We start from the raw sequence: 21,440 nt of genomic DNA, 5'->3' as shown, positions 1-21,440 counted from the left end.
TAAAATGACTTGTTTTATATTATGCACTCATGAGACAAAATAGACTTTGGTAAAAAAAATATTTGGTTTACTCACGACCTTCATACATTCAGCATACACAGGTACACAACTTATTTATTTATTTATTTATTTACATCATTTATATCCCGCCCATATCAGCTCGCAGGCGACTCAGGGCGGTCTACATATTCAATACATACATTCAAAAGCAAAGATAATTAAGTGCATTTAAACAAAAAAGACAGAGCAAAAACAACTTTAAAAGAGTTATATCCTTATCAGATGTTTGAGATAGTTTGTGTGCCATCCTGTCAGAACACCTCTCTTACAATAAAACAGCAGGCAAGTGTTTGCAAGTCTCCAATCAGAGCAGTCCCAAGGTCTAGAGAAGTCTGTGCTTCTCTCAGTGCAGATCATGTAGCCTGCAGCCCCTCCCAAAACTTCTCAGGAAAACAAGCTGCATATCAGAACATACATACTAAAAGTAAGCAATAGGAGGCCCTCCAAGTGGCCAGCTTCTGGTCCAAGAAAATTTAGCATCATGCCAAGTTTTTAACTTTGTTTGTGCTTTAAAGTACATTTAATTGTACCCTCAATTCGCTTCTGATACGATAAATAAATAATTTTTATCCAGAAAGGAGACCCAAAGGCGCTAGAACAGGCGTGGGGCAAACTTGGGCCTTCCAGGTGTTTTGGACTTCCACCCCCACCATTCCTAACAGCCTCAGGCCCTTAGGGCCCTTAGGGCCTGAGGCTGTGAGGAATGGTGGGGGTGGAAGTCCAAAACACCTGGAAGGCCCAAGTTTGCCCCACGCCTGAGGCTGTTAGGAATGGTGTGGGTTCAAGTCCAAAACACCTGGAAGGCCCAAGTTTGCCTCATGCCTGAGGCTCTTAGGAATGGTGTGGGTGGGAGTCCAAAACACCTGGAAGGCCTACTACATTTGCCCCACGCCTGCCCTAAAGTGATCCCTTCGCCTAAGAAGCTGAGACACCCTCAGTGAAGGAGCACCAAGTCCCCTCGCCCGCCCCGCCTCTCCTCGGCCTGCCTGTCATGAGGAGAAGGGGGCGGAGAAAGGGAGAGAGTGGGCGGGAAGGGAGGCCTCCCAGCGCCGCCTTCTGGCCCCCGAGGCCTGGGAGGGCGGCCTGGCCGGAGCCCTGGGCCCAATGAGGCGCCGCAGAGGAGGCGTCGCCGCCGCCGAGGCCGAGGGAGGATGGCGGCGAGAGGGCCGCGCTTCCGAGGCCCGCTTCTCCTCCTGATCCTCCTCCTTCCCGTCTCTCTCACGCCGAGTCTCTGAGGCCTGCTCTCCGAGGTAAGTCGCGGAAAGGAAATAACCCATTTGGGGCCTCAGAAACAGGAGAGAAGAAAAGGGTTTTCTCAGTAGGAAAGGGAAACCTATTCGCCTCTTTTGGGAGTGTTTCTGTTGGGCTTCCGATGTATTCAGGGTGCCACTCTACACTGTCGAATTAATGCGGTTTGGTGCCTCTTCAACTGCCGTGGTTCAGGGCCCTTGCACATAACCGAGTAACCCAGGGTCCTTCCATACAGCCCTATATCTCAGAATATCAAGGAAGGATAACCCACAATATCTACTTTGTACTGGGGCCCCTTCCACACAGCTGAATAAATCCCACAATATCTGCTTTGAACTGGGATATATGGCAGTGTGGACTCAACCCACATTACCAAGTAATCCAGGGCCCTTCCACACAGCTCTATATCCCAGAATATCAAGGCAGGATAACCCATAATATCTGCTTTGAACTGGGTTATTTGGAGCCCCTTCCACACAGCTTAATAACATCCCACATTATCTGCTTTGAACTGGGATATATGGCAGTGTGGACTCAGATAACCCAGTTCAAAGCAGATATTATGGGTTATCCTGCCTTGATATCCTGCCTTGGGATTTTCTGCCTTGATTTTCTGGGATCTAGGGCTGTGTGGAAGGGCCCTGGGGCCACACTCAGATAATGTGGGATTTTTTCCCTTTGTGTTCTGAAATATAGGGCTGTTTGGAAGAACCCCCAAAATATCAAAGCAGAAAATCCCACAATATCTGCTTTGAATTGGGATATCACTTCATTACACTTGACAATGAATCAACTTTAAATCCGGTTGGTGCTTCCTGCAGAATTCTGGGGTTTGTAGTTTAGGGAGGATCCTTTAACAACCTCACTAAACTACAAACCCCAGAATTCTACAGGAGGCACCACTGGGATTTAAAGTGGATTCATTCTCTATTGCGAGGAAGTAGTGATATCCCAGTTCAAAGCACACATTGTGGGATTTTCTGCCTTGGTATTCTGGGGGCCCTTCCACACAGCCCTCTCCCAGAATATCAAGGCAGAAAATCTCACAATATCTGCTTTGAACTGTGTTATCTGAATCCACATTCAGATAATGTGGGATTTTCTTCCTTGATATTCTGGGATATAGGGCTATGTGGAAGGACCCTGGGCTATCTGAGTCCACACTGCCATATATTCCAGTTCAACGCAGAAAATGTGGGATTTTATTCAGCTGTGTGGAAAGAGCCTCATTTGGCTCTTAACGCTGTGGAATCCTGAGCTTTGGCCTTCCCAAAGTAAAACTTTAATTTACTGAGATGTTATGATGCAACTGTGGCGGTTTGAATCTGGGAAGCAGGGTCAGCTCCCACTGTTACCCCCATCTTCTGCCAACCTAGCAGTTTGAAAACATTCAGATGTGAGTAGATCAATGGGTACTGCTTCTGTGGGAAGGTAACAGCACTCCATTCAGTCATGCTGGCCACATGACCTTGGAGGCGTCTACAGACAACGCCTGCTCTTTGGCTTAGAAATGGAGATGAACCCCACTCCCAGAGTTGGACACGACTACACTTAATATCAGGGGAAACCTTTACCTTTACTTAAATGTGGATGATGAGGCCTATTTGTTTCTAAGTATTTGTTTGTTTGTTTGGTTAGTTAGGTAAGTTCACATAGATGTTTATTTTGTGTATTATTTGATGTATTTGATTTATTTCTTATGCCCTTGAATGTTTGCCACTTTTTGTCTGGAAACTGCCCTGAGTTCCCCTGGGGAGATAGGGCAGGTTACAAATAAAGTTGTTGTTGTTCCCTGCCAAAGAACGCCAAAAACAAAACTACAACTCCCAGGATCCCATATCATTGAGCCCTGGTGTCACAAACTGCATTCATTCCACCGTGCAGATGCCCATCTCCCCTCCTCACCTCACCCACAAGTTTGTGTGTGTTTCAGGGTTGGGTAGAAAATCTTGGCCTTCCAGCTCATTTCAAACTGGTTAGACTTGTGTCATCACCAAAGGGTGCATCTTCTACACCAAAAGCATGGGCAAACTTGGGCCCTCCAGATGTTTTGAACTTCAGCTCCCACAACTCCTAACAGCCAAATACCTGGAGGGCCAAAGTTTGCCCATGTCTGGTGTATCTTCTACAGTTTGGCACCACCTGAACTGCCCCTGGCTTAGTGTTGTGGAGTCATGAGAGTTGCAGCTTTACAGTATTCTCTGGCAAAAAGTGCTGGCGCTTCACCCCACTACAAATCCCAGGATTTCATAGCATCCAGCCACTTGCAGTTAAAGTGGGGTCAATCTGTGTTCAGTTTACAGTGTAGATGCAGCCTGATTGATTCTGGTTGGTTGGAAATGCTGGGCTTCATCCAGTTTCAGACTTATTAGTCATGCCTCCTTCAGAGCTGTGGGACTGGTTAGAGGTGAGTCACCCAGGTCCCCCTGACTAGTAAGGTTTTTGCTCAAAGCTTGCTTTAGGGCACGTGTACGCGGTTGAAATAATGCCCTTTGACACCGCTTTAGCGGCTCAATGCTATGGAATCCTAGGGGCCATTCCACACAGCCGTTTAACTCAGAATATCAAGGCAGAAAATCTCACAATATCTGCTTTGAACTGGGTTATCTTGAGTCCACACTGCCATGTATTCCAGCTCACAGCAGATAATGTGGGGTTTTATTCAACTATGTGGAAGTAGCCCAGGAGTTTAAAGTTGGTGAGCACTTTTCTGCATGGAAGGCTTTGAAGACTTAAAATGACAACTCCCAGCCTCAGTGCTATGGAATGATTGATGGGATTGGCTTACTACAGAGTAATGGTGCTCTCAGCCTTAGGGTGCATCTGCATAGTAGAATGATTGCAGTTTGACACCATTTGAACTTCCATGGCTCATTACTAAGGAATCATGGCAGTTGTAGTTTTGCAAGGTCTTTAGCCTTCTCTGCCAAAAAGTGCTGTTGCCTCACCAAGCTACAACTCACAGTCCAAAATCCAAAATACGTATGTTCCCAAGCCTTTCGGATAAGGGATACTCAGTCTGTATGTGAATTTCATGACTTGACTTGGACTTCCATTTCCATGATTCTACAGGTTTGAAATACTCCAAAATCCAGAATTATCCATCTGAGTGGTTCAGATAGTGTTTCAGATAATTTGGTGCACTGAAGCATTATTTCATGGACATAATTATTAAAAATATTGTCTATTACCTTCAGGCTGTGTCTGTAAGGTGTATATGAATCATAAATGAATTGTGTGTTTAGACTTGGATTTCAACTCCCAAGATATTGCATTATATACATATTCAAAAATCCAAAAACTCAGAAATCCGAAATGCTTCTGGTTCCATACTATGTGAGGCGGTGAAAAGAAGCAATTATTTGTCAAAAACCAGAGAACAGGGATCTCTTCGGTGCTGCATCAAGGATCTGCCAAACTGGGATCAGAGAATTATTTTGGAGTGACACTTGGTAAACCAGAATGAGTCGCTCTGCCAAATCTTTACACTGAACGTTTAGACTCCAGTGAATCCAACACAGTTTACATTAATTTCAAATAAACAACATGTGTGGAATTGTTCTATTAGGTAGGTTTCACAGACATGTTGTCTTGAGAATAAGCACCATTGAAAGTAATGGGACTTACTCTTGAGCAAACATACATTAGTATATGCTCTTAAAAGCAATTTTGCACCTCTCTGCTGTTGTCACTATGCATATATATTTGAAGGACAGAAATGTACTTATTATAGGGTTATTAAATGTATTCATGCCTTCATTCTTGAAGTGTTTTAATACTATTGAGGTCACGTCGCATTCTATTTTAATAGAGACTTTAATATTTAAATAGTGATTTTCATTGCCCCTAATCTGAGTCCAAAATATTTGAAAATAAATACTCTGCACACACATACATTTTCATCTCCTCCCTATAAGCTAATGAGACTGGATCTTCTTTGCATTAGGAAGTGAAATATGGCAAATTCAGTTCCACTTTATTTATAAATATATAGCTGTATGTGGTATCTTTTGGCATCTCCATCCAGATCCATACACATTTGCTGATGATGCAATATGGACACCTTACTTTGGCATTGCCCTGCTTTTTAATTTCCTGTGTTCCAGAACCATTCAAAATCCAAGAAGATAGGGCTTTTTTAACCATTGCTAGAAAGGTACTCTTGGTAGTAGATTGCTGGATTACTGTTTAGGCAGTAAAATACTATGTGAAGTAGATAACTTTTCTTAGAAATGCAGATATATGTTAAAATCCTAAGGTATATTAGGGTCGAAAATACAGGCTTAGGCCTTCAATCCATATTTGAAGGAAGGTTGAGATGTAAAGCCATGGATTAAATGAAATCAAGGATGGAGCTGTGTTCGTCCATTGTCATGTATTTTCTCTCTCAGCAGATAATCTCTTCAGGAAATGGCCCCTCCGAAATCCATACTGAATCTTCTGACCTTTACTTTTGGATCTGCAATTGGGTTTTTCATATGTTATCTGCTATTTAGCTTAGTATTTGAAGAACAAATTAAAATTGAGCCTCACATTGTTTACAATGATCCTCATGGACATCACTTGAATAGTGATGAAAGAAATAATCTGAAAGGACAAATGAATTTCAATGCAGATGCTGGACAACATCAAGGTATGTTTTTGCACTCTGAAGAGTTTATCATTTTTATTCATCATATACAATCCTGTCGTTTTTTAGTAATATGTACTATACTTGCATTCCTCGTGTCTTGAAAACATATGAGGAAAACATTTTCATGATATTGTTTTATAACATTAAAATACGTTTAATGCACAAATAAAGAGTTTGGGGTAGTTTCAGTTTGCATTTAAGAAACTAGCTTTGCATTATCTTCACAATCCTATTTATATCTACTCAGAAGTCCTTTGAAGTGCAATTAGATTATTTCCTAGTAAATGGGTATAGCATTTCAGGCTTAATTGTGTATGTTTATCTTAGTAGTTTTGACACTACTGGTTATTTGCTGGTGACCCTGGCTTCTAAAATCATAGGGCTGAATCCAATGTTACTCTAAAGTAAGTTCCAACTAGAAGAGATCCATTTAAATGGATAGAGTTGTTGGCCTTAAGTAACAGAATTCATAAATTTCAGTGAGTTTACTTTAGTTGAACTTAAAACTGGACATTTTCCCCTCCCAGTTTTGACACTCAAAGGTCTTAAAATAGCATCTATAAATGCAAAATAGTTTTCTAAACCTGTTTAACATGATTGAGTATAGCTAAGTTACCTTAACAGCTAAAATAAAAACAGGTAATATCTTGATCTCATGGTTTACTAAACTTTATACGGAAGTGATTCGAAGATAATAGCACATACCGTAAATTATAGAAATACACAACATGTATGCAGTGGTGGGCACCTACTGTGAAGACCACTTTTCATCCTGTGCTTCCCACTTCTGCAGGCTACATTGCTTTTTCAATGTTGGTCAATTTTCAGCCTCTCCTTTCTCTTGTTATGTTGGGGCTTGGTGGAAGGGACAAAATCACAGAATTTCACAATGGTTTCTGAACTAATTTGGGAGAGCAAGACATCGTAGGGCTTCAGGAGGCTTTTAGGGCTCCAAAACATCCGGAAGTGTCAGCTTTGGAAGATCTAAAGTGTTCCCTCTCTTTATTTATTTTAAGTGACCAGTAAATTTATTTAGGAATAGGTATAGGTGCTCAGTATATCTTACTGTAACATAAAAACTGCTCGGTCAGATTTCATAGTTGTTGACAGATCTGAGGTATTTCTAATCATAGATATGTATGACTATTATTGTTTGAAGATTATATTCATTGATGGCATTTTGGAATTTAACATCCCCAGATGAAAACAAGAAGGTTGCTGAAGAACTGTACCAGAAGGTAAGAATCCTTTGTTGGGTGATGACTGGTCCCCAGAATCTGGAAACAAAAGCTAAACATGTCAAAGCTACGTGGGCTCAGCATTGCAACAAGGTGCTGTTTATGAGCTCTGAAGAAAACAAAGACTTTCCAACAGTTGGATTAGAAACCAAAGAAGGCAGAGACCAGTTGTATTGGAAAACCATTAAAGCTTTCCAGTATGTCCATGATCATTATCTTGATGAAGCAGACTGGTTCATGAAAGCAGATGATGACACCTATGTTGCTCTGGACAACCTGAGATGGCTCCTTTCAAAATACAGCTCTGAAAGACCAATTTATTTTGGAAGAAGGTTTAAGCCATTTGTGAAGCAGGGCTATATGAGTGGAGGTGCAGGCTATGTGCTGAGCAAAGAAGCTCTGAAGCGATTTGTGGATGCTTTTAAAAACAACAAATGTACTCATAGCTCTTCCATTGAAGACTTGGCATTAGGCAAATGCATGGAAAGCATTAATGTAGAAGCTGGAGATTCCAGGGATACGAGTGGCAAGGAAACCTTTCACCCATTTGTGCCCGAGCATCATTTAATCAAAGGATACCTACCCAGAAATTTTTGGTACTGGAATTATAACTATTACCCTCCTGTGGAGGTAAGTTTGGTTTTTATATTATCAATGGAGCTATTATGGTATATAATATTTTTACGTACTAAACCAACCACTAGACAAATTAACAATTTAATTCTGTATATGCATATAGACATCTCTAGCTGTCTTTATCCTGTTGAGACTTTGGTTCTCTAGTCCAGTACAAGCCACTTGATAGATGTGTTGCAGAGATCCTTTCTACCTGAGAACTTTCTCTCTCTCTCGTGTGTGTGTGTGTGTTTAGTGCTTTGCTTCGCATTTTTGTTCTGCTTAGTTTCATAGTACAGTAGAGTGTCGTTTATCCAACTTTCACTCATCCAATGTTCTGTATTATCCAACACAGTCTGCCTCCCGCCCGGATCCACAGTTTCTTCAATGCATTGCGATGTTTTGGTGCTAAATTCATAAATACAGTAATTACTACATAATGTTACTGTGAATTGAACTGCTTTTTCTATTGATTTGTTGTAAAACATGATATTTTGGTGCTTAATTTGTAAAATCATAACATAATTTGACATTTAATAGGCTTTCCCTTAATCCCGCCTTATTATCCAACATTTTCGCTTATCCAACATTCTGCCGGCCCGTTTATGTTGGATAAGCAAGACTCCTCTGTAACGCAAATTCAAATTGTGAAGCTGATTTTAGACAGCTTTTGGCCTGTTTTCCTCAACTTGATCCAGGTTTTCCTACTTCTGTTAACCTGGATGATTATTGGACTACCACTTGTTTCAGGCAATGGCCATGATGGCTGGAGATAAAAAGGTGTTGCTCACATACCTAGTTTATGTGTGAGAGACTTCCTGCATGCAGGGGTCATCTGTTATAGTTGTCTTCCTCTGGGAAATGTTCTAATCATTTTGCCACATAAAATCAGGGGAAGATAATGATGTATTTTCCATTCTCCCCAAATGTACATGTGCTTTAATTGGATTTCACTTCTGTAGCATCTTGTGCTTTTGGAGCTTTTGAATCAGACTGTCTTTCGCAGTAAAACTTATTCTTTTTGTTTTTTATGGATCACATGCTATTTAAATATTGTATTGGTGTTTAATACCCCTAAGCTCCTTATTACTAACATTCAATTTGATTCAGGATGTGATATTTATTTATCTCATCTTTTAATCATACTGTTTTCTTTTCCTGTTAGGGTCCTGGCTGCTGTTCCGACTTGGCAGTTTCATTCCACTATGTTGATGCCACTACTATGTATCATTTGGAATATTTGATTTATCACCTCCGTCCTTATGGCTACCAGTTTAGATACAACTCTGACTCTCCTAAGGACCCAGGAATGCAAAATTTAAGTGAAGCAGCAAAGGGGGATGTGAAATCCAAAGCGGAAGTAGGAAATCCTCTGAAAGTCTCTGGATAAAATCATTTACAGTGCACTGAAGAAGCCTTATGAGATGGTAAAGAAATACATTTAGCTTACAATGACTGGATGGGTTTGCTAAGCATATATATCTGTATTTTAAAAGTGTTCCTTCAAATGGCTGCCTACTGCAGCATCTTTTCTAATCGTCCTGGTGGGAAGGATGTTTCATATGCCATGAGACTGCAAGGTCAAATCCATAAAGTTTTGTATTAAGCATCATAACTCCTTAATTTTGTTTCAGTAATGTATACATGCAAACTTTACAGTGAAACAAACTTTGTTATCTAGATTCACTTGTAAACATGCAGTATTTTAGTCCTTATATCATGTGAATGCCTTCTGTTACTAGACCCAGTACATTAGATGCTGACAGATACTTTGCTAAAGAGATTCAAGTATGAATGTGTTTTTTAAAAAATATTTACATAAAAGATTCTTGTGTGAATGTATGTTTAAGGAAAAGCTTTGTCCTACACAGTCATTTGTCAAGTAATCCTGCACATGGGTTGCATTTACACCTGCGTTTGTAAAACTAGGAATATTTGGAGTTTTAGTTTCACATGTTATACAGATTATTTTCTTGCTGCAGAGAAAGTCAGTAGAGTTCAGCCGGACAGAAAGTTAGTGGAAATGTGGGTGAACAGGCTGAATGTATTCATAGAATGAGTGCCGTCTTACTAGATGAGAGGGGAGTAATCTTTGACTCCCAGGGCCTATATGTGGTGCCACCTGGTGGGCTTACACCCCTTCATGCATACAGACCCACATTTACCCAACTCATTTTGCAGTAACAGAGAAGTTTAAATCCCTTCCCACCCACTGGAATTGGTGGGATTGAAGGGGCAAGGGCTCCTTCCATCTCCCAGTGATCTGAAACAAAACAAAAAAACAAGAACATCTGCTACATTGAGATCATGGGGGTGGGAATAATGCGTCCCATTCCCCAGCAATTCTAATCAAGATTGCTATTCTGGATTTGCTAGTAAAAATAGCTGCTCCGTCAAGTTGTGGGTGCAGCTCCATGAGCATCACAGTCCACTTGAATGCCTCAACAGGCTAAAGGTTGCCTATATGTGCAGTGGATAAACAAAATAAAAATTATTTAAATGAACTGTCTCACATTGTTACTGGAAAATGAGTTACTGTGATTATATTATAGGTAGTAGAACATTCATAGCTCACACATTTATGTCAGTTTGGTTCTATTGACTCACTCTTAAAAAAAAAAAGAAGAAACCAATAAGCCATTTTTGTTTTTATAAAAGTGGACTTGCACCCAAATAGGTATTGTTTAAGCTTGAGAGTAAGGGTGGGTGGCTTGTCCAGTACTTCAAGTGTTTTAAATTTTCCGTTTAATTTCTATAATTATTTATTTCAGTTTAAATACCGTGCCTCTTTCTTGTGTGACATTTCCTGGTTCATTTAAATTATTATTTCCCTGTGGATTTGATTGTCCCACTTGTCAGGCCAACTTTGAACAAAGATCTCTGCCAACAGATGAAGGAGCTCTGTACTTTATGCTTAAATACAAACCACAGTGCAATTTTTGGTGTTAGTTATGCCCTCTCATTATGTACTATGTGCCAGTTTGGCCTGGTAGTTTCTTGTTTTGATATTCAGACCTTTTTTCTCCCACTTAACTGTTATGTTGAAAGTGATCAACCAGGGTGTGCTTTCTATCTTGAGTTCATCATATTGATGTTTACATTGAGATTATGTATTTGATGGTGTGTACTAGTTAAACAAAACATTTGTCAAACTTACTAAACTCATTGCAGTTTCTTCTTCAAACAAGAGCAGATACTGGTTCATACTTTGTGTCTTTCAGCGTGGTTTATTTTATAGTTACACATGTGCTTCCGCCTTTCTTACATTAAAACATGTGATAACATTGTTGGTTGCTCTTAATGAATGTGCAGTACACCCTTAATATTTCATTATAGATAAGTAGTATGTAACTTACAGAAGAAGGAACTAGAGGTTTTCTTATTTATTTTGGTAAATTAGGCCTGTGGAAGGGTTCTGAAAACTGGAATTAACAGAAGAGGACAGATTGTTTGCTCTTAAATTAAACCAATGCCGAGTTGTAGCTTCACTTTTAGATCAATCATGAGTACAAAAGTAATGACAGATCTGCCCAATTCTCAAACAACTCTTATAACAGAAGTGCTGCCAAGACCAATATTAAGCTGTTTTGCTTACTTGCGGATTTTATGGCGTTTAAGCAAGTTGATGCCAATCTCAAGTGTAGAGTGCTCTCAAACAGAGTGCTTTGTCAGTCCAAAAGCATTGTGCAATATTCCACCAATCCTTGGTTTTAGACAGTAAAAATGTGAAAGAAGCTACAAAGTAACATGGGATGGTCACAAATAGAAACCCAATAATGTTGAAGGGGATTTCTGTAAGAAAAGTCAACTCGGAAGCAGCTGTAGCATATTCTCTAGTTCATTAATAACCTAATTTCATCTTCCTTTTTGGATTTGGTGGCATTCATATATCTACCTCAAAGCACCAGGTGTAAATTCGCTAGTGCTTTAGTGGAGTTTGTTGGTAATCTGAGAGAAAACTATTCCAAGGGGTTTTTTTTAGCTTCAAGAACTAATGGCTATTATTATTCCATCATGATTCTTAAGGAGCAAAATGGAGCCATCCCTAGTTAATTGACTTCTGTATACTTGGTGATCTCTTGGAGTATGTTAACATACATGTCTTGAGGTATTTTACCATATATTAACATATGTGACATAAAACAAATTCTCCAACATTCCAGATGCACAAAATGAGAGCTGAGAGAAAGGAGGGGAAAATTGAAAGTGTAGGTATGTGGGAAAAGATGGAAGATGGATTTAGCCTATAGAGTGATTTTCCAGGAGAAAGCGAAAGGACACCTTTTTTTTTTTTTTTTGCATATTATAGCTGTGAAATATTGTGATTCTGGATCCTTGATCTCAGTCCTGAACAATTGCCTCTTCCGGGGGAGAAGGGCGGGATATAAATATAGGAAATAAATAAATCCAGTATTATAGGAAATGCCTTATATTAGGTCAGACTGTTTGTCCTTCCCAGGAAATTATTATCCATGTTGAGTAGCAGAAACTCACAGAGGCCTCAAATAGCATTCTTCATATTATATGGTTCACCCAATCCTTTTAGTAAAGATGTCCCTTTCTCTGTTCCCTGATTTATCCTGCTACTTTTTTACTGTCTGAAGGCACAAAATGTTTTTCAAGCATTGTTTATGTCCCAGGATTCTACCTTGTAGATTGGCATTAATAGCTGTACTAAACTTTAGTCTTGATCTGTATTGCTTTTGTTTTCTTTGGTACAACATGTAATGTTCTCGCCTATAGCCTGCAAAACATTCCACAATCAGTTTAATTTTAAATCACTTAAAAGTTTCTTTTCAAAACTTTTCTTAGAACGTTTGATATCATCAGCAGTGTTGAAAGTACTTCATTGTTAGCAGAGCTTGTGAAAGTTAAATTTTTGTTTGTTTGTTCTATGGTCCTCAGAATCCCTCAGCCATTACTGACAATACTGGCTGGAAGATTCTGGAAGTTGCAGTACAAAAAAAGTAACCTGTCACCAATTCTGATCATTTAGATTTTGTATTGTATTTAACTTTTTTCTCTATTACATCAGATTTGAGTGGAATCATAAAGTTGATATGAGATTATACTGTGGACAAAGTATAAACTGGTCCCATCTTTGTACTTTATATTTTAAAATTATATCATATTCAGCAGGTTATAAAGCTTTACTTTGGTCATCTGCTAACAGAGAAAATGTTGTGAACAGTCATTTTATGAAGGGACTTCCCTTCAATGTATATAAATCGTACCGGAAATGCATTTGAAATGACAAATTAACTGCTGAGCGGTATGTTAGTGTAAAGAGACTTTTACATGGCAAGAGAAATGTTCTTTTTTTCACAACAAATAGTGGTTAACTTGTTAGTTCATATGATCAACAGATGAATGTTTTTGAAATAACATATTTCAAGTGCCTTTCACTGATTTTTGCAATTAAGTTAATTGAGAAACGCACCAATAAAACTAAGTTACCACAATTTTAAAAATGCCTCCCTTGTAACTTTTCTGTGCTGTGAATGTACTTCAAGGAATTGATCAGGTATGTCAAGTTTAAATGCATGGATACTATGTGTATTTCTTTCTATGCGACTTTTCTTACATAAGATGAATGTAAGGATCTGCTGGATAATTGTCTCAACTAGCCAAGATAGGCTACTATATTTTGATGGGGCAATTCTACAGGCGCAGTCCTGCTACCTCTAATCATTTAAGTGAATATACCAGGGATTTAACTTCTTGTCCTTTAAATACAAATGAAAAGGGAACAAAATGCAACGTGGAAATAATGTCCTGAAAAATCTGATATGGCACATCTTTTTTATCCATCTGTTAATCTTGAGGCAGCTGGGACTGGGTTCCTTGAGATCCCACCAACCTTGTCTTTATTATTATTAATAATAATAATAATAGAAGTAGTAGTAGTATTTTATTTCTTACCTACCTCTTCCAAGGCAGGTTACAACATCACTAAAAACACACAATCAACTAAAAACATTCTACAAAATACACATACCATATTAAAACATATTTCTACAATATGCATATTAAAATGTGCAGAACAAAGATTAAACATAAAATGCAAGTTTAAAATTCATGATTAAAACTGGTTGGGTCTTTAGATGGTAATTTAACAGCTAATTTAACTGTTGGATGCTTCTATCAGGGTTCCACAGTCTTGGGGCGCCTGAGTAGCTGCCCCCGAGAAGAACTCAGTGTTCAGGGCAGATTGTACAGGTGAAGGCTATCCTGTAGGTAACCTGGACCCAAACCATGTAGGGCTTTAAATGTCAAAACCAACATTGTGTGCTTAGCACGGACACTAATTGGCAGCTAGTTTAGGATAGGTGTAATATGCTCACTCCTGTAACCAGTCTGACTGCTGTATTTTAAACCAACTGGATTTTCCGAACTTAATGCAAAGATCACCCAATGTAAAACACCTTGCAGAAGTCCAACCTTCAGGTGCACTATCATCTTTAGATCCTCCAAATCTAGGAAGGGGTGCAGCAGGCGTGTCAGCCGAAGCTGATAGTAAGCACTCCTGGCCATCTCATCTACCTGGGCTGACATTTGGAAAGATTGATCCAGGAGTACTCCCAAGCTACAATCAGTCTATCAGGGGGAGTATAACACTATCCAGGACTGGTTCACACACCTTCACCTCCAAATAAAGAACTTTGATGTCAAGCACTTCTGTTTTGTCTGGATTCAGTCTCAATTTGTTTTTCCTCATCCAGCCCATTACCTTCTTCATTCATTCAGAGGAGACGCGCTATCCTTATCTACAGTTGTTTCGGAAGGCATGGAAAAATATATTTGAGTGTCATTAGCATACTGAAAACACCCCTGCCCCATGCCTCCAGATGATGTCTCCCAGTAGTTTCGTGTAAATATTAAAAAGCATTGGGGATAGAATGGCACCTTGTGGGGTGCCACATAACAGCTGCTTTTTTGAGGAGTAGGTATCCCCAAGCATCACCATCTGGCTCCTGCCTGCGAAGTATGACTGGAACCACTGCAGCACATTGCCTCAAATTTCCAAGCCCTCCAGGCATTCCAGAAAGATACCATGGTTGATGGTATTGAAAGCTGCTGAGAAGTCTGTTAGTACCAACAGAGACCCACACCCCTTGTAAGTGTAAAGATGGAGATCATTCACATAGCAGTCTGAATATACAAAATGATACATTTTGTATAAAATTATTTTCAGGCTATGGATTTCCAGATAAGGGAGATACAACATACACTGCAGTTCGATGGATTATAAAGTCTTGTTTTTAAAGAAAGTATTGGAATAGTAAATATGATATTTGATCTTATCTAGCTCAGCATATTGATTGAAAATAATTCTCCATGATATCTGCCCTATCCAGATATGCAGGAGATAAAATCAGGCTTATTATTTATTTTTAGGGATCATATGCTAAATATGAGAAATTGCTATTAAATTTCTTGGTAGTTTTTAAATTATCAATCTTCCTTATCCCTTTACTTACGCAAGATCTGAAGGGCAAATACCTTAGTTCTATTTTTTGAAAAGATTATGACCCTGAGCTCCACCCTGTGGGTTTTAATGACACATCATTTAAACCAGAGCCTCCCTTTTATTATTTTGGATTAGTCTTTTTGTCATTTGCTCAAATAGACAATGAGAACTGAACAAAACACCAGCTTTACCTGAAGACATTTGTTGTTCTGCCCGTGAGACCATCACAACAATCTCCTAGAATGCACCAGAAGTAATCGTTGTTTTTGTGTAAAATCTGTACAGATTAAATTACGGGAGCATTTCCAAATAAGAACAATATAAATGCACATCATTTTCAGAAGATCTATTTAATGACTGCAGATCAACTTTAGCTTGTACAGTCATTGTACTCCATATTCAGAGATTCAAGCTTCCATAGTTTGGAAATATTCAAAAAGCAAGCTTTGAATGTACAGCTTTACATAAGGACCACTGTATATAATGAAACTTGGAGCATCCACTGGGGTGGGGGTCCCAGGACAAAACTTCAGCAGATACCAAGGGCCTGCTGTACAGTTCTTTTTGTGTAAGGGCAGGGTTTCAAGGGAGAATGCAGTATAGAAAAACAAACGTATGTACATCTTTTGGCACTTGTTAAATTCCCCCTTAATTTCACTGACTGTGCTGTCTACAAGAGCCCCAAGAAACAGTACCATATAGTGATCTTTAACATATTCCCCAAACTATTTAAAGTCTTTTGTAGTGGCAAATTAAACTTACCTGGTAGAGCTATGAAATCATGTATCTGTTAGATGTGCTCACTGTCAGGATTTGAAGCAATGAGACATATCTTCAATAAAATTGTAAAAATTGGGATCGGTTTTTTTGAACCTCTGCAATAACAAATATTTCTATGTTGTTTGCATGAGCGTCCTTCACAACCACTTCAGAGTTGAGGTCACGTTCATCTGCTTGCCCATCTGTTATTACCACAGAGGGAGCTCATGTGCGCTCTCCTCAGATTCGAACCTGCGATCTGTTGGTCCTGCTGGCACAAGGGTTTAACCCACTGTGCCACAGTATCAAGTTGCTCCTGACACGAAAAAAAATGTATGAAGTTTGGCAAATTAGGAAGACTTCAACTTTTATTGAAACTATGAGCGTGTTCCAATGCCAGCTGATCACAAAAGGCCAAATGCATGAAGTTTGGCAAGTTTTAAAGACTTCAACTTTTATTGAAACTCTGAGCGTGTTCCAATGCCGGCTGATCACAAAAGGCCAAATAAATGTATGAAATTTCGCAAATTTGGAAGACTTGAAGTTTTATTGAAAATTATTAGCATTTTCCAATGTCAGCTGATCAGAACAGGCTGGGGGGGGGGGGAGGAAACCCACATAGAGAAGTACTTACACTAAGACCCATCTCACAGTTGGCTCCCGAAAGGTCAAAAATAGTGACATAAATGATATGTTCTGTAATGCAAAAACAAAGGACTATATTAAGCCTTACCCTTAGTCCTGTAGGTCTTAATTCCCTGATCTCTCCTTTGTTATCTTTCATTGATCACCTTTCTCCCCATAATCTCCCTTGTTTTAAACATGGTTAAATGCAGGATGATTATAGTTTTGCACAGTACCATATTGAAACTATTCCTTTTGTCATTGTTGCAATGCTAGCAGTTTTATCAAGATTGTGGGTTAATTCAGGCACACAAAACAGACTTGGTTATTTTAGGATTTTCCTGCATAATTGTTTTTGGGGCATTGTATGTGCAACTCTTGCCCAGTTCTATATAAGAAAAAGTCAGCCTAAGTATTTTCCTCCTCAGTGCTAATAATATACTTTGTCATTTTAAGTCTTAACTTGTAGAATCCATCAAAATCCATCAGAAATGAATAAATAGTTTTAGTTGTAGGCAGCATTATTCTAGCTGTCTTCCCTTGGCTGTTACTGGAATATGAAGGTTTACATCTCACTTACCTACATATTTCTCTTTTTGGTTAATGCAGAGGTTGGTTCTCCCTTCTTCAAGATGCACTACATAAAGTTTTCCCACACCCAGACCTACTATACAATCGCTGTAGCCTCCCAAAGGCATTCTATGCCTATTGAAGATGCATGAGAAATTAGAGAAGTGTCTGTCAATGTTCCTATGTTCCTATAGCCAGATATGAAATAATTACATACACTGAGGCTCTGTAGGACCCCAGTGGAGCTCAGTGGAGGATGTAATCATTTCCCGACAGAATACAGGGACATAGCCAGACACTTTTCCGATCCTGGTCTGCTCTTTCCCAACACAGAATGGTTTGATGAGAGCTGCAGCAACTTTTTGGAAGGCCGAGCGGATATTGAATGGCTAGCTACGTGGACAATACAAGAGCAGGTTTATATTTGTCAAGTGGATGAAGATACTTACACAATCTGTACTCTGATTGTAGGAGGGGTTGGGAATGTGGTCATGGTATTCCTTAATCCTTGATTCTGTAGGATCTTCAGAGGTATTTTATTAACATACATCAGTTGATATGTGATTCATTCAAGTGTGAGACAGTAGGAGTTTCACAATTCCCTCTCTGCATAAAATCCATGAATCATTGCCTGGAAGAGGCAATTTCTGCTTTTCTCATAATTATAACATAGTCTAATCTTTTAGACAATGAAGTGATTACACCATCCACCATTTTTAGATAACGGTCTAAAATGGTGTTTCTTAAATTCTGTTCCTCTAGATATTTTAGACTTCAGCTCCCTGAAATCCTGGCCATCTTACCAACTGTTAGGAATTGTGGGAGTTGAAGTCCAAAAGACCTGGAGGAGCAGATCTTGAGAAACACTGGTCTAAGAGATTATCCTTATTATGTTGTAACTGCGAGGGAGGGCACGTTTCCTTAAAAAAATCCCTACAGTAGTAACTCTAGAAAAAAAAACAACACCTTACATGAGCCTGCTTCAGATCAATAGATATAAACTTATTGCGAATAAGACAAAATCTGATTCTGCAGAATCTTTGGAAAAGTGAACCAAATGTAGATGACATACACAGTTTCCAAACAGAGGAAGCTCCTAGAACTACAAATTAAAAGACTATTTTGTAGTAAAGAGGTGGTGGGGTGGAAGAAAAAAGCAGGACACAAGAATGTAAAGATCATAAGTAGAAGATGTCATTCTGGCAACTTCATATAAATCAATGAATGAGACAGGAAATCTGTACGATAAAACGCCCATCTAGAAGCATCTCGACATCTTAATGCAGGTGTGGAGAACCTTCGGTTCTTCAAATATTTTGGACCAGAGTTTTCAGAATCCCTCTTATTGCCAATCAGGATAAGGTAAAGGTAAAGGTTTCCCCTTGACATTAAGTTTAGTCGTGTTCAACTCTGGGGGGTGGTGCTCATCTTCATTTCTAAGCCAAAGAGCTGGCATTGCCCATAGACACCTCCAAGGTCATGGGCGGCATGACTGCATGGAGTGTCATCACCTTCCTACCGAAGCATTACATATTGATCTACTCACATTTGCATGTTTTCAAATTGCTAGGTTAGCAGAAGCTGGGGCTAACCCCTGCTCCCCAGATTTGAACCGCCGACCTTTTAGTCAACAAGTTCAGCAGCTCAGCGGTTTAACTCACTGTGCCACCAGGGACGCCTACTTCTGGATATTTTCCAAAATTCAAGGTTGTCCATCTCTTAAACAATCAAAATCAAAGTTTGGAAACGTATTGTTTTGGATGACAGCTTTCAAAATACCACAACCGCCAATAGAACTGTAATGTTTAAATTAATTCCTCCAAGATTTGGTTACAATATTTTAAAATGTTTTCCATTAGGGCTTTTAGTACAGATCACAAATCTCTTTTAAGACCAGGTAGTCCAACTACCTTTAGGGCCTGGTAAACCCTGCTTTCCTTGCTCTCCCTGAAAATAGTATGAAGACTTTGCATTAAGTTTCACAAAAGGTGGCATGTACTGGAACACAGGGAGGCACAGATTCTTCAATTATTTAGGTCATTTTGTTTGACTGCAAAGCTGCTTCTACTGTCTGCTAAGCTTGGATTCTGGGGTACCCATATGCCTCCTTAGCAATCATACAGACAATAAGCATGCACAACAGTGGCAGATGTTTTGCAAAGACATCTTATTCCTTTTAATACCTCAGCTTACTATCACTTACATATGGAATCCCTAAATGACATGTTGCCATGACATGTCAGGGAAAACAATCCTTGTGATTTTGTTTGTGAGTTTTGGCAGTGACAATATTTCTTGGGATCAATATTTCCTAACATAGCCCTATAAACTCATGTGTGATGTTCTAGTCATGAGACAGGCTTAAACAATGGGAAATTGTATTCTGATTTCTGGTTCCAAATCTTCCAAAACCACTGGGCTTTATGAGCACAAGTACTATATTTCTGATATGTATTTAATTCAGTGAAGATTGAGGGAATTTTGACTGACAGCAAACAGAAAGCACACTTTTATTCTGAAATCTGGATAGTTCAGTTACACCACAGTAATCTTGAGCTTGTTTACAATCAGAACATTCATGCCTTCAGTTCCTTTCTCCTATTTATAAATAACACAATCCAAAAATGTGTGTGCTGTGAATCTGAGGTTACATTTTAAGAAATAGAAATGGTGTCAATCAGAAAGGTTACTTCCCTGAATTGCTCAGGCTGTGCGGACATGCTGTCTGAGGGACTCTGGGAGCTCTAGCCCCTCAAAGTAACTATTCCAGCATTTGAGAAGGTCTGAACTTTTCCAAAAGAAAGGATATACTCTTGTATTTTGAACTGAAGCACCTTTGTTGGAGCATGCAAGAAATTGGTGAGGGTGTGCATTGACTCTAAAATACGATGCATGGAGCTGATTGGTCAGGTAATGTCCAGGGAGATGGCTGAGCCTGGGACTTTTGGTTACTGTTACATTTTTGGTTAAGCTTGAGTTATGCATGTGTAGAGAGAAGAGAAGCAGAGAGAGAGAGAGAGAGTTTGGAGTGTGCTCTCGCTTCATTTGTAGGAGCTCAGCCGTCTGGGGTTGTTGCAGTGCCTCAAGATGAGGGTGATGGTTATATTCAATTTCCTTCAGAACAGGACCCTTCAGAGATTTCCATGTTGGATTTTAATGTAGATTCTCAGGGGATTGTGAGTGAAGAAGAGGGCACAGAACAAACTGCAGAGCAAAGGGGGTCAAATCTGTCAAGATCGCCACCTGCAAGGGGGAGTCAGAAGGTCTGTCAGAATAAGGGAAAAGAGGAATTTGAAGGAGAGTTCTCAAGGGAATTGGAATGCATTTTGTGTAGGGCTTTTGGAATAAATATAGGGTTTTCACAGCATTGCCTTCAGTGAGTGCAACGTCAGTTACCGATCAAGTCTTGTATATATGTCATGTCAAGAGTCATGGACACTTTGCTCAACTCGTGTTCAAGTTGCTGTCGGTGAATGTTTTCCTGTGTACTTTTGTGGATTTTGGTTCTGTGCAACCTTGTTTCTTGGCTTTTCAAGAGGTTTTGGACATTTTCCTGTGGGTTTTAAGGACTATGCATTCGTGGACTTTGCTGTGGAATTAAGTATCAACCCTGTTCTCTTTTATGGATTATATTTGCCTACCTGCCATTTTGGATTGTTTTTAGACTTCCTTACATAATCTTTTACTTGCCTTTTTCACCTTTTTTCGATACTGCTTGCATTTATTCAATAAATTGTTTATTTGCTAAAGAACTTTGGAGTGTTTGTGGGTTCAAAGGTGTGCTTCCAGCCTTGGTGTGCGACATCATGAGCTGCTGAAGGAGTTTATCTACATGGACAAAGAAAGACCATTATAAATCTCTCATAAAAGGACATTATCTGAGTTGGTGCAACAGATCACGTTGTACATATATTGTTCTGAACTGCAAAGAGTAAACTACTTGTTCTTTACTCTTCACCTGCATGGCATACTTTCTTTCTCTGGCAAGACAGTGTTTGGGATTATCAAACGTGAAGTACACGTGGTTTATTTTACATTATACCACAACCTTTACCCTTTAAATTTGGGGTGACTCTAACAAGATTTTTTTCCATTTAGCCCCTAAAGATTACAAAATATACCAACTGCACCAATACAAAAAACCTTTCTCAGTCATTTGAAGATTTGTCTCGAGAACCTCTTCTAAGAAGTACTAAACCAATATCGCTAGAAACTCTAG

The 21,440-nt window shown here is 39.3% G+C and overlaps 1 protein-coding gene across 2 annotated transcripts; it reads left to right on the top strand.

Annotated features, from left to right (window-relative positions):
• Positions 1–1,093: 1,093 nt before the first annotated feature.
• On the top strand, positions 1,094–12,711 carry C1GALT1 (core 1 synthase, glycoprotein-N-acetylgalactosamine 3-beta-galactosyltransferase 1). Of its 2 annotated transcripts, none has more exons than XM_060782208.2 (4): positions 1,094–1,310; positions 5,706–5,944; positions 7,145–7,812; positions 8,963–12,711. In XM_060782208.2, exons 2-4 carry the CDS (start codon positions 5,722–5,724, stop codon positions 9,185–9,187), a joined length of 1,116 nt encoding a protein of 371 aa, XP_060638191.2. In that variant the 5' UTR covers positions 1,094–1,310; positions 5,706–5,721; the 3' UTR covers positions 9,188–12,711. The 2 variants fall into 2 exon arrangements, with proteins under 2 accessions (XP_060638191.2, XP_060638190.2); XM_060782207.2 differs by having other exon boundaries at positions 5,703–5,944.
• The last annotated feature ends 8,729 nt before the right edge of the window (positions 12,712–21,440 follow it).

Source organism: Anolis sagrei, chromosome 6 (assembly GCF_037176765.1).
Source record: "Anolis sagrei isolate rAnoSag1 chromosome 6, rAnoSag1.mat, whole genome shotgun sequence".
Classification (NCBI taxonomy): Eukaryota; Metazoa; Chordata; class Lepidosauria; order Squamata; family Dactyloidae; genus Anolis; species Anolis sagrei.
This window is presented reverse-complemented; position numbering and strand designations above follow the sequence as displayed.

What these genes read in the sequence shown, in the direction of transcription:
- C1GALT1 (XM_060782208.2), top strand. Translation starts at nt 5,722, where the DNA reads ATGGCCCCTCCGAAATCCATACTGAATCTTCTGACCTTTACTTTTGGA. An exon ending in AGATGCTGGACAACATCAAG is followed by an intron (nt 5,945 to 7,144) that starts GTATGTTTTTGC and finishes TAACATCCCCAG; the next exon opens with ATGAAAACAAGAAGGTTGCT. An exon ending in ACTATTACCCTCCTGTGGAG is followed by an intron (nt 7,813 to 8,962) that starts GTAAGTTTGGTT and finishes TTTTCCTGTTAG; the next exon opens with GGTCCTGGCTGCTGTTCCGA.